Source organism: Rhipicephalus sanguineus, chromosome 3 (assembly GCF_013339695.2).
Source record: "Rhipicephalus sanguineus isolate Rsan-2018 chromosome 3, BIME_Rsan_1.4, whole genome shotgun sequence".
In the NCBI taxonomy this organism is placed as follows: Eukaryota; Metazoa; Arthropoda; class Arachnida; order Ixodida; family Ixodidae; genus Rhipicephalus; species Rhipicephalus sanguineus.
Genome location: NC_051178.1, coordinates 188742157 through 188755259, shown reverse-complemented (window position 1 = coordinate 188755259; position 13103 = coordinate 188742157). Strand labels below are relative to the sequence as shown.

At 44.7% G+C, this 13103-nt stretch overlaps 2 protein-coding genes across 2 annotated transcripts in view; one reads left to right on the top strand and one right to left on the bottom strand.

The window, feature by feature from the left end:
* Positions 1-718: 718 nt before the first annotated feature.
* LOC119387873 (DET1 homolog) lies at positions 719-11475 on the bottom strand. The gene is given in 8 exon segments (XM_037655425.2): positions 719-1142; positions 6059-6250; positions 6815-7170; positions 8437-8574; positions 8576-8614; positions 10255-10362; positions 10364-10525; positions 10527-11475. Coding segments are annotated over 8 exon segments (1785 nt in total). The 5' UTR covers positions 11115-11475; the 3' UTR covers positions 719-940.
* A 345-nt stretch (positions 11476-11820) lies between these two features.
* The window catches only part of LOC119387872 (protein furry-like), a 32924-nt gene continuing 31641 nt past the window's right edge, over positions 11821-13103 (top strand). Inside the window, 1 exon segment of the mRNA XM_037655424.2 lies at positions 11821-13103. Within this exon segment, the coding sequence (XP_037511352.2) occupies positions 12120-13103 (984 nt within the window). The 5' untranslated portion in view covers positions 11821-12119.

The window sequence follows — 13103 nt, the reverse complement described above, 5'->3', positions numbered from 1 at the left end:
GGAGCAAGCCAGAATACTGTGAGCAGGCATAGTGGACTGTGTAAAAGAGGAGATAATGTATGGCTACACATATGCATAGTTAATACGCTCATATGTGAAATCATGACTAGAGAAATGAGTCGGCAACTACTTCAAGCAGCCAGGAGATCTTTACAGTAAAAAGCATAATTGGATTCGTGTGCTCAGTTCCAATGTACGGAGACAAATTCAAATATATGATTAAACGGCTATGCAACTGTACAAGATAATCACAATGCTTCAGCAAGTTCCTCAATTAACGTTTACATGAGCCAGACAGCTACCACATGGCATGTGGCTGGTCACCATGCAAAGCTTGAATGTGAAGCTTTACAAACAGCTGCAACGAACCAACAGAGAAAAACTTGCAATTGCATAACACCGCTAGATGTGTTTTTGATTTGCCTGCACTTTCTGAACTTAGTTTGGGAGGTGAAGACGTGGCATCGTGTTGCCAGCACATCGACATCCGTTTCACCTTCTTTCATGAAGGCAACTAACCGCCCTCACCTGGTGCCACCCTTGCTAAAGCTTACGGTCAGTGCAACGTAAATGGTTTGCACCTCAATAATGCCAGTGCTTCTCAAAAAAATTAAGAGAGCTGAGTACATCACCACCTATAGGTGACATCTTGCATTACCACAAAAATTTTTTCTTTTCACTCTTGCAAGTCTGTTTCATGGTCTACGTAGGCCGGATACACAAAACACTACTGTACTATCAAACCCATTTCACATATGTCTAACAAACACAAGGGAATCGCACATAGTGTTGTGTTACATGGGTAAGAAATGGCAGAGCACAGTAATTGTGAAAGAAAGTACCATGAAGCATAGCTAGATTCTAACAAACATCTTCCACAGGCTCCTAAAAGCTTGTGTACCACGGTCGGTTATTCACAGCGACTAACTGGCCAATTGTCTCAACATGTAAAAGGTGAACTAGAATTGTGGATGTGGAAGTTGACTACGTACTCGGCATTGGTTCTTTGCACACTTATTGCAAAAGGGTCGTAAGGGTGGAAGGTGAAAGCGACAAGTCGACGTGCCGCTGGTGGTGCATTGCGTCCCTGCAAGCCTGCGTAGATCTTGAACTTCAGGAGGCCAGAGTCCCGTGCGTAGAAGCTGCACAAAGCTCTGCGCTTAACGCAACAGCCAAACACAATCGTGCGAGCAAGTAGTTAAACCTCAATATAATAAACTTTCAAGTAAAGAAATCGTCAATGTAACAGAGTACCTTTCTATTAATGAGAACTAACAGTCTGCTAGTTCTCATTAATATTGTGTCTAACAAAAGAAAAAAACCAGCCCTTAAAAGTCAGTATCTTTCTAGAACTTCATACCCACAAATTACCATACATTTTTACCTCTCAACATAGCACAGTCGAACCCAGGTATATCGAATCTGAAGGGGATCGCAAAAAGTTCTATGTATAGGTAATTTGATATATAAAATATTTTATACACCGAAAATATTCCAAGGGACTTTTACAACTGTTCGGTATACACAATAGTTCGATATATGCAGGTTTGATTGTATAAGAAACATAGTTAGTCCCAATTTCAATATAGCAAGTTTTGCTGCTGTTACAAAGCAGGACAGAAGCTATAAACTGAAACAACTGCTGCGCCGATCTCTTGAATGTGATGTGCATAGAATGTAGCAAAAGTGGCAGTCATGAAAAAAGTTGCCAAAGCTCTCTGGCAGTGCCCAAAGGGTTTTAATGATACCTATACTACACTTTCCAGAGAGCAATCGTTAGGTTCAGCGAACACACCATTAGGTGTCATGCCCCTCTGGGCGACACCCAAATATATGTTGCAAGCCATGGCAGTATAATGGATGCTACAGCTTTCCACAGCTATCACAACGAAGCACTGGACCAGTGTTTCCTTCGGCTTTCCGTGTAACATTTGGCAGCATGTCAAACCATAAAAGTGGTTACCATATCTCAAGTTCAGCAACCATTTATGATTTTATTCGTTAAAATTAGTAGAGCTGTGCGAATAGCAAAATTTTGGGTGCGAAGCGAATTCGAATATTGAAGTGTGAGTGCGAATCGAATCGCATATTTCTAGAATATTTTTCGAATACTTCGAAGCGAAATTGCAGAAAAGAAAGTTAGAGAGGATTCCTAAGCATATTCTTATGAGATAGCAACATGAAAGTGTTTCTTTTTACTAGGTTGATGAAGCGCTGGCGGGATGGTGTCTCATAGTTGTCTTATCAAGAATGAGGCAATGTAGAGGCCGAATTGTATTTACGTACATGATTTGGTGCAACCAAAGTGTTGCCGACAACACTTCACACATGATAGGCAAAGATGCCATTTCCTCAGCCTCTCCTCTTCTTTCAACTTCTGTGGAAGCCCAAGTGATGTGGCGGACAAGGGTCTGTTCCCTTCAAGTCCAGAGTTCCTAATCTGCCTCGTAGACGTCGATATATAAGAACATCTGAAATTTTGTATGCTATAAAGCTTCGGCTTCCGATTTTTAGGACTTCCTGCCCTGATTTCAGGTCCAAAGCAGCATTAATTGAGCCCCCACCTCTGCCACATCTTTCATCTCCATGTCGGAACCAGCGTTTTCTTGAGTTAGTAGATTTACGACCGTAGCAGAGCTTGAAAGGCAGCTTTGCCGCAATACCGGGGTGTGATGAGGTGAAGCATATTGAAAATCTAGGGACCACTTTCAATCGGACGTTGACTGTCTCTTGGCAAAGTTCGACCGTAACGGAGCTTGAAAGGCAGCTTTGCCGCAATACGGGGGTGTGATGAGGTGAAGCATATTGAAAATCTAGGGACCACTTCCAATTGGACGTTGACTGTCTCTTGGCAAAGTTCGACCGTAACGGAGCTTGAAAGGCAGCTTTGCCGCAATACGGGGGTGTGATGAGGTGAAGCATATTGAAAATCTAGGGACCACTGACGTTGACTGTCTCTTGGCAAAGTTCGACCGTAACGGAGCTTGAAAGGCAGCTTTGCCGTAATACCGGGGTTTGATGAGGTGAAGCATATTGAAAATCTGAAGGGGTCACTTTCAATCGGACGTTGACTGTATTTGTTTTTGGGAAGTTCAAATAGTAAAATTCCAGTGCGAATCGAATCAAATAGCAAACACTATTCGAAGAATATCCGAAATTTCGAATATTCGCACACCCCTAAAAATTAGATCTTTAGGTCTGCCCACTTCTCCGTACAGTCTTTTGAAGCTTACAAGGAAGAATAATTCGGTCCCTTTACGTTGCATAGAAGGTTGGGTATCAATAAAATGAACTTTCTGTTTCACAAACTAAAGTGTCAATTTTGCTGACTTAATTTTGCTACTAAGGTTTGAATGTACTCTTAGGGTAAATGGAGTGGAAAGTGGGACAGAACCAAGACCTAGTTGATCCCATGAACCACCAATGTTGAACGCTCCTACAGATTGGATTGGAGTATCACAACAGGCAGGACTTGGTCAGTGAAACTTGAGAAAGAGGGGAAAAAATGCAGATGTTCTCAAGACTTGCATGACAGACATGTCGGCCACCTCAGTACAGCTGAATCCTGCAGCTTAAAAGTAGCGGTGTGCGAATAGCGAAATTTCATCTTGAATCGCATCCGAATCGAATAGTGCCGAATAGTGGACAAAAATATAAAATATCGAATAGAAATGATTTTATTGAAAATGGAAAGAAAGAATGAAGAAATGAAATCTGCTCATGCCCTTGAGCACATAACACGGTGAGTGACTGCTACCTAAAGACTACAGATTGTCACGCAGATTTCACATGACCTGTCTTCAGGCTCTCTCACCGTGATGGTACGGTGTTTCCTGCAGTGGAAAACATGTGCTCACTGGGCACCTCAGTAGCAGGAGTGGGAAGGTATTGCAAAGCAATTTTGGCGATACCTGGGTAAAGTGAAGCTCCATGGTCTCTGCAATATTTCAAAGAATCATCCTTTCTTGGGATCAGAGGCTCATTCAAATATTTTCCAACCTCTCGACTATAAGGATCTGAGCTCGGTGCGCTAGTTATCTTTTGACGTTAGCACTTCCACAGTCCCTGGCCTTTTTTGCTCGAGCCATGACGTGTGGAAATGACACAATCTCCTTTACAATAAATATGCGCTCACTTTTGAACCAGGACATCAGTGAAAGCTTTAACGAAAGGCCTACTGTGACAATGTTAGCGTTAGTTCTTGCCACCGCACCTTCACCAAGTTGCACAATTGGCCTTTGTCTCCTCTTAGATATTCATCCTGTAGAACTATTCAAAACTTCGAATACTACCTATTCGAAAGTCAAATTGAATTATTCGCTTAGGTATAATTCGTTTCGAACTCGAAACTCGAATATTCGCACACCCCTACTTAAAAGCCACACGGAAAATGACTGCTGGATCAGATTGCAGCAAGTTTAATACTGATGTCACGGTAGTCACAATCACAATCAAATTTTTTAATAGCGAATGGCTCCCTTCCTCAGCCTGCACAATGGATCCGATCGGCAGCAACAAGTTGAATCAAAATCGAGCTCGAATGCATTTGAAAGTGCCCCGTCTCACTACGGCTGGACAGTGAGAGCTTTGCTACGTGTGTGCACTACCTACTGCTGTGTCTGCAATGTTTGCGCTATTCTCAAAATCCAAGCTATGCACGCTACAAACACTGTACAAAGTACCTGATGTGCGATTTGAATGATAGCTCAGCTGCAAACGCATCCGGCTCCTACCTATACACTGCCATATGGCACAAGTTCTATTCTTTGTAGTGGCAATAGGCAATGCTATTTCTCTTTGCCATGTGGCAAGTGCAAGACTGGGTAAAGAGTAGTAAGTCAACGTGAAAAAAAAAGAGAGCGATGGTAATCACAGACTTTTTATGGGTGCTCATTGCAAGACAGCAATTCGCAATAAGATCTCCTGCCCTTGTTCACAGTAAAATTAAAAGCAGCAAAACAGTTACACAGGTAGTAAGTTACATAACATGAATGTAGTTAATTTGGCTTGGCAAGCCATTGCAAAGAAGACATACAAAAACAAGCTGCTACACTAACATTAATAATATTTATTGATTGGTGTTTGCATTCATATTTAACCCTGTTCTATTACTAACAGAATGTCATCATGCATTCAGTTTTGATTAAAAGGTGTATGACTATCACCTGTTTTTTTTTTTTAATTCGAGAGATTTTTTAAAAGGCATATTCGAAACATTCAAAGAGCATCAAAAATACATGCAGTCCTGTTCAATCCAGGCACTACAGCAAAGAATGAGCAAATTTGTTAATCATTATCCAGCAGGTAAAATCGCCTGGTATATTCAGTTTTTGTTTGCCCTCCCTGTGGTAACTGTATCTGATGTCTTAGAACCAGGGCACAGCCATTAAGGGAGGACACTCCGCTCTCGCACTTAAAAAAAAATTCTTGATTAATATTGATGAAACTTGCTGTGGTTATGTTGATTTGTGCACTGATTTCAAATATACAATTATTTTTCTAGGGCTATGTATAGTTTTTAAAACATCCAACATTTCATGTGCTTCTGGGAAGCAAGGTTTTCTACTTAACTGAGAGTGTCACCAAGTAAATCAGCACATCAAAATAATTAGGAATAAGAACTAGTATATATGCAAGAAAACAACAATGGACATTCTAAGCCCATATGAACAAAAGTTATGTTATGTTGATCATTCATGATCGAAATTCCAACTTGACATCAACTACTCATTAATGTTTATCATAGCTTTTGTATACACGTGTTTACAATGTCCATTTTTGTTCTATTGCATATAGGTCTAGTTCCAGATTATTCTGATATGCTGATTTACTTAGCAACTTTCTCAGTTCAGACGATCTTGTTCCCAAAATGCACATAAAATGTCTGATATTCGAAAAACTACATAATTTACAAAAAAGAATAATTGCGTAGTTGATATCAGCACGCAAATGTACACAAACTCGGCAAGTTTCATCAAAATTGATCAAAAATTAAAAAAAAGCAGTGTCCCCTCAGGTAGATATATGTCCACCACAGGCACAGGTTACTCGCACTCACCGAATGGGATAGTCTCCGCAGGCCTTGGGCCTCTCCAGCACCGACACCCACTTGTCGTCATAGCTGAAGAGTGCCAGGTCTAGGTAGGGGCTGTTGCTGTACGACTGTGAGCTGATGGGCAGCTGTGCCAGTAGGCGCTTGACTGCCTCCGTCTGGCCCCCATAACGGGCATTCACAATGGTCTGCTTGAACCTGGGAATCGCGCAAGGACAAGAACTTGCGTTGTGATGTCTGGGCACCTGCCTTGACGACGGGACATAAATGGACCAACAACCACCTAAAACAACGCTTAAATCTTTAGTACAAGCAATCCAACAAATGACACCACTTTCAGCATAAAATGAAGCTCCAGAAGTAATTCCACTTTGCGAGATCATTCATTACCGCTTTCATATTACTACTATGGGTAGAGGCTTAAAAGCACATGCACTGTTAGAAAGCTACACTTCAAGAACAAATTTTATATACAGGCCATGTCTCCTGCGGCCTTATTGAATTTCTAGAGTGATGAGTGTGCCTGAAATCACGGCAGCCTTTGATCATTTTTTTCCACCATACGAAAAATTCCATAGCATTCAGGCATTACTTAGGTCAGTCTCCATTTAATAAGGCTATTGCAGCATCTAAAATGAGGTTTTGCCCACCTGCAAGAAAAACCCAACAAGACATCTGTAGTGAAGATTAACATTTCACAGCGATGTGATAGCTTTGTATGTAAATTATGAACACCACATTCAGTTTGTGCAACCGCCTCACCTCTGCTGCACTAGCCGTGCATGAATGTTGTTGGATGGAGAACAGGTGAGCTGGGCGTCCGAGTGGAGCGCCGCATTGCGCAGTAGATCGCTGAAGTTTTCAAGCAGCTCGAGCAGCTCCTCCGAGGTGTTTTCGTAGACGGCCAGCACCTCGGTGGTCACTAGGTTGTAAACCACAAAGAAGGACGGTTGGGAATTTGGGTCCGAGAGCCGGAACGAGACCACATCTTCGCTGGCATACTTGAGCAGCAGGTGTCGTTCGTCCAGCAGTTGCATCTTCCACAGTCGCAGGTCACAAAGCTGGTCAAAGTGCTGATAGAACTTGCGCAGCGCTGTTGGGTTCTGCTCAGCTTCAGCCTGGTGGAATGAACAGCACAAAGGAAACAGTGATGGAAATCATTTATGACACATTACCAGCAAATATACCCAAAGTGATAAAAATGCTCGTAACGCACACAACCTGGCCAGCAAGGAAAGCCAATTTTCAGCAGGACTCAATTGGGTGTTGCTACATCACACACTATTATTTTTGTATGAGTGCAAGGAAAAGTGAAAAGATGACTTCATGGGGAAACTGATGACAGCTTGGTTGACTACCTAGAGAGCCACTGAAGATGATGGGAGGACAATACATGTCATGAACACGCATGCATTGTAGCTATTTTCAAGGCTTATATTTAAGGCCAGAAAAACCTTCACTTAATGAAATGATCAGTCACTGCTTCTTCATAGCTCATGCCAAAACTCGCTAGGCATGACACTGAGCATTTCATGCTCACATGTGCAAAAAAATCGTATGACACCTCAACTTGAGGAAGTGCGTAGCATGGGCACCCAGCGATTCTCGTTTGTAGAATACCCACTGCGCCGTTTACCAAAGCGTCGGTGACGCCAATGTTTGAGGTAAACATGTAGGGTTGGCACGAGTTGAATCTTGTTCGGGAGATTCGCAAACTCGGTGTGCGACATGTGCACTACTTTATGCTGCGCTTTATCGACTTCCTGCTTGTTACGGCAGTTGAGATACGTGTCGTCTGCAGCAAGTTCTGTCAGGTTCTTTACCTGACAATGCGCTGTAGAATGCTGGTGGGAAGAGCAATCATGCACAGGAGTCGGACGCAGGTTCCTGAATCGTTTTTAGCGATTTGAAGTTCATTACTTGCGATTACTTCTAGGTTATTTCTGTTCATTGTATTATTTTAGACCTTGTTCCTTCATTCTAACCCACTTTTGAGCATTGCTAGTCTTGCAATGGCCTGTATTTAGTGCTTTACTGCGAGCAGTGATCATCCCCTCATGGACGACAAGCCGGGCCCCTGAAGTGCGCCGCACTTAGAACATTGACGTCTGAGACGTGGTAGACAAGCAAACGAGTTATCATGTTCTCATACACAAAAAAAAAGTTAAAATAGTATACAATTTCCAGGCCTCATAGCACTCACGAATTTAGTTCACACCTTCGATCATAAGTGTGCACAAGTGTGCAGCAGAGAGAGAAAAGAAGAAAGCAAAAGGAGTCTACCATGGACATCAAAACGCTAAAACAGTGCATAGATTAACCTGCAACTTATGTGTTCAGTGCAGCAATTCATGTGTGTTGTGCTAGTTGTCTGTTCAAATTACCTGGCGATACAGATGCACCAGCAGGCGGTGCTTGAGTGAGTTGAGAGTACGTTCGCAGTATGGTCGCTGCTCGCTTCTGCCACCTGCAAGGAATGCTGATGACACCAGCAACTCATCGTCCTCATAGCAAAAGCGCCCCTACAGTGCGGACATCAACGAAATGACCTTCCTTTGTGACCTGTGCAGGACAAAAGTAAAGACTGTATGAGAAGTCGAGTTTTGAGCTTGTATTTCACAAGCAGCACTACAACAATGACAACTGCATGATTTCTGTCACAGTAAACTGAAACAGCTCGTGTTACTGCATTTGTTTGCGTACTTGCATACTCTAGCCATCTTATGTCATACAGCCATTTTCTATTTGTTATCTCACTGTGTGATATTGAGCTAACTTTTCTTGTCGCTTCTTCCTTTACTGTGCCTTTCATAAGTTCCTGCTTTGATTACTTTTTTTTTATCGCTGTCCACAAACGCCAATGTTATTTTAATATTACTGAGAGAATAATTTATATTTCGAGAGAGGATCACTGCAGCATGTGAGTGTACTGAAGAGCTCTTAATGTATTGTATAGAGGGTATCCTTTAAATTGTGCAAAAAAGTTTGAGCCTTAGTTTTAGGCAAATTATGACATCAGGCAGAGCTATGGTGCTTGTGTAGTTTTGAGATTCTCAGATCTCCTGTACTGCAAATGCAAAACAGACCAACCTTGAAACTGTAAATAAGGTTAATTGCAAATGTACAGTCAAAGCAAAGGTTGCAAAAATAAAGCTTTCTTATATTGGTCATGTCATCAGGGCTGCTAGTTCAAAAGAACAAAAATTAATGCAAACCGAAGGAGAATGGCACGAGAAATGTTCATGACACGGAAAAATCGGGAGGTTTGTCAAGAGCTCTGCAAATTGCTGGAGGAACAATGCGAGATCCTCGGACTAGCACTGCCTCTATATGTCATTATGTGAAAAAAGCAATGATGAACACTGCCAAGGATAATCTTTGAAGAGGTCACCATCCAGGCATGCTTATTCCATTAGTGCCAAAGCACCTGGCTACAGATTCAAGTGCTTGGTCTAGTAAGCTTATGTCGAAAAGGCGATAAATTCTGAAATTTCACGAAGCTGCTAAGCACTCTCATGTTCCTGTCAGTTGAGGATTTTGAACTATGCATGTATACAGTGAGAGAAATAATGCCAAAATCTGCATAACGTCTCGTAGATTATTTTGACGTAACATAGATCTCTGGAACCTACAGGAGAAGAACCCGAGCAGATGGCACTGCAATTCTGCAACTATACGCCTGTGCCTTATCGCCCTACAACATATGGCACTGTGCACTCGGCTATATTACAGGAAGTTTGGCAGTGTGGTCAGTCCCAGCCACTCAACAAGTGTGAAAAGTGACCAATGCTTGCAGTCAGAAGAAGCGATTGTGACCAAGAAAAGGACCTGGGGCAGAGCCGATGCTCAACCTAACAAGAATAGCGAGTCGGTGTTGGTCACCATGAAGGGCTAACTTATGTGAACAGTATTCACTGGACAGCTGAAAAAGATCTTATGCATGCTGTTGAACTAGCAATACTTGTCGTGACTTGCCTGCACAAAGGTGTTCATACAACATTTTCTAAGCAGCCCATCCTGGGGCATTGCTTATGAGGTGCACTGTAGTACCTCATAATAAGTGTGCTCACCCGGGGCCCAAATTTTTACAATAAACACTGAGTTCTTCAGGGAATTTAAGTCGGGGCCATTTCTTCCTACATAGTGCTACGTTCTCCTAGGTACTTTTTATTCTGGGGCATCTTTACCTGCACCCCACTAACCTTGAATATGTGGACAGTCTGATGCTGTACTGAGAGAACCGCCAATGTATCGCGGTAAAGGTACAGCCCCTGGTTGTGAGACAGAAAGATCTTGTCCGTCTTGAACTGTGCGTTTGTCCTTGAGGGTGCCTGTGAGCATATCGACAAGGTGCAGCGAATAGTCCTCCAGAGGAGAGCGGGGATTCGGAGACACCGACTCGTTGTTGCGGTGCATGTCCCAGAAAAACGGGTGCGGCTCCTCAGGGACATACATGGCTGATCCCACGATGACAGTGCCGGCAATCGTCAGTGAACAAGCTGCACTCGCGATTCAGCTGCTCACCGCCGTTTCCCGACACGTTCACAATGTGACGAAGCCGAAAAAACTCGCTGAAAATGGTGCTCCGCACTTGGGCCGACTCGGCTCCCGATCCCAAGTGGTCCCCACTGAATCCCCTCAAGAGGTGAGCAGCCGCACAGGGACCGCGGTACCAGTAAATCTCGATTGAGGTCTGGTCAGACGAAAAAGCCACGAGGTGCTTGCCGTCGGGCGAAAATTTTCGCAGGAAACACGGCGGCTTTTCCACGTTAACGACCGTGAAGTTTGGGCACGCATTTTGGTGGAGGCGCCGGGAGACGTGCAACGGCGACACGTTCTGCTTGGCGGCGTAGATTTCGCGGTGCTGTAGCCTCAGGATAATGTTCTGTGCTGGAATCTTGGGAATTCTCGGCAAGTCCTTATCGTCACCGACTTTACAGGCACTGCAATCGAGTGACATCTGTGCAGCCGCATTGATGGGAAATGCCGGCCGCCCGCACCCGCAACTCTGCCCGTCCTGAGAGGTCCTGTGCCGAACGACGAGTTTCTCGTGGTTAGACATGCTGATATTCGCTATCACTGCTCCCGCGCACACAGCATAATATACAGACAAGGCATGCTGTCACGTGCAGCATCCCTTAAATGTTGAGCGTGTAGCACATGGCTTTGTTTGTTTACGCAATGTTTAGACGCTTTCCGTGTCCCCCGATATACAAGGCACGGGGCAAGGTCTACGCATCTCTATTTATGTACTGCCTACGAACCAAAAGCTATGTCGAGCGCTTCATGCGCTGTGGCTCCTAATAGTCTACACGTTCAAACAAACTTTCCTCCTTAGATGCGCGTCCTCTGACCTGCCGTACGTAAGCACACAGTCATAAGCACGGTCGTAAGCAGTCCTCAATTGCAAAACATAAACAAGCGGGCGCCATGACAAATGACGTCACTGGATTGGATCGGCATAAAAATGAATTTAAAAAGCGAAAATAAAGCCATTAAACATAAACAAGCGGGCGCCATGACAAATGACGTCACTGGATTGGATCGGCATAAAAATGAATTTAAAAAGCGAAAATAAAGCCAGTTAGAGCTGCAACGCTGCAGCGGTTTTGCAGCCAGCACCAACCTCAGGCATTGGGTGCCCGGAAAATCAAATTTATTTTAATTTATTAAATACTCCTTTATCTGCGCCAAGATTAACCATCAATACGTAACTGTTTTTATTCGCTTTGTGTCGTTTCCGCCAGTTGTTTCCGGTGTTGTGGTGGTGGTTTTTTGCAAGTTTTGGTTTTGTTGTTCGGTTGAGTCAATGTGAAGTTTGTTGTGTGGGCCCTGCAGATGCATATCGGTCACCTGTAAGTGACTGCTTTCCACCTTTGCAAGTGTATCGCACGCCTCGCAGATTACTCGCGATGCTTTCGACCTCGCGCGATAGCAACGGAAACATGGCCTGATCGTCCGGACGGAATCAGTGTTTGCGTTGTTGATATGGTGCCGCAGTGCGCACGGACTACGGGCACTGCAGTTTAGCCAGTAGTGATGTAGACTCGCGATTCCCACCGCAGCCATGGCATCGCAGAACAATCCCGAGGCCAAAAACTGGTCTAACCCCGCCAGCGGCGGCACTAACAACAACAACGTAAGCCAATCTGCATTAGTTCTTCCGTGGGGCGCTCGCAAGGAGCGACAGCCATTTCCCCCGGGAATACACTTCGATACCGATGTCAAACCGGGCGAATTCGTGTTGCGCGTGCTCTTCGCAGAGTTTACGCTGCAAGCGGAGAAGAAAATTCGCACGGTGCTCGCTGAGCCACTGGAGCGACCAGTTTCAAAGTCATTGCAACGGGGCGAGGATGCCGTGTTCGATCAGCTACTGTCCGCGTTCGGTTCGGTGGCCGAGCACTGCCTGCCGTCGCTACTGCGCACCCTGTTTGCATGGTATGACCGGCAAACGGTGGAGACCGTCGACATGCAGAGGCCGCGCGCGGACTCGCGGGCCAAGAGCGAGACTGAACCCCGCAGCGACCGCGACTACTTGCACGAGCGCAGGGATCTCGCGATCGAGTTCATCTTCTGCCTGGTGCTCATCGAAGTGCTCAAGCAGCTGCCTCTGCACCCGGGGCACGAAGATCTGGTCAGTCACATCGAATCGCTGGCCTTCAAGCACTTTCGCTACCGCGAAAGCTCCCAGACAGGCCCCAACGCCCAGAACTTCAACATTGTAGCAGACTTGTACGCCGAGGTAGTGGCTGTGCTGGCGCAGTCGCGATTCCAATCGGTGCGCAAGCGTTTCATGGCCGAGCTGAAGGAGCTTCGCGCCAAGGAGCCGAGCCCTCACACGACACAGAGCATCATCAGCTTACTCATGGGCATGAAATTCTTCCGCGTTAAGATGGCACCCATAGAGGAGTTCGAAGCTTCGTTCCAGTTCATGCAAGAATGTGCCAGTTACTTCCTCGAAGCCAAGGACAAGGACGTCAAACATGCTCTTGCTGGCCTTTTCGTCGAGATTCTTGTTCCTGTTGCTGCGACTGTCAAGACTGAAGTGAAC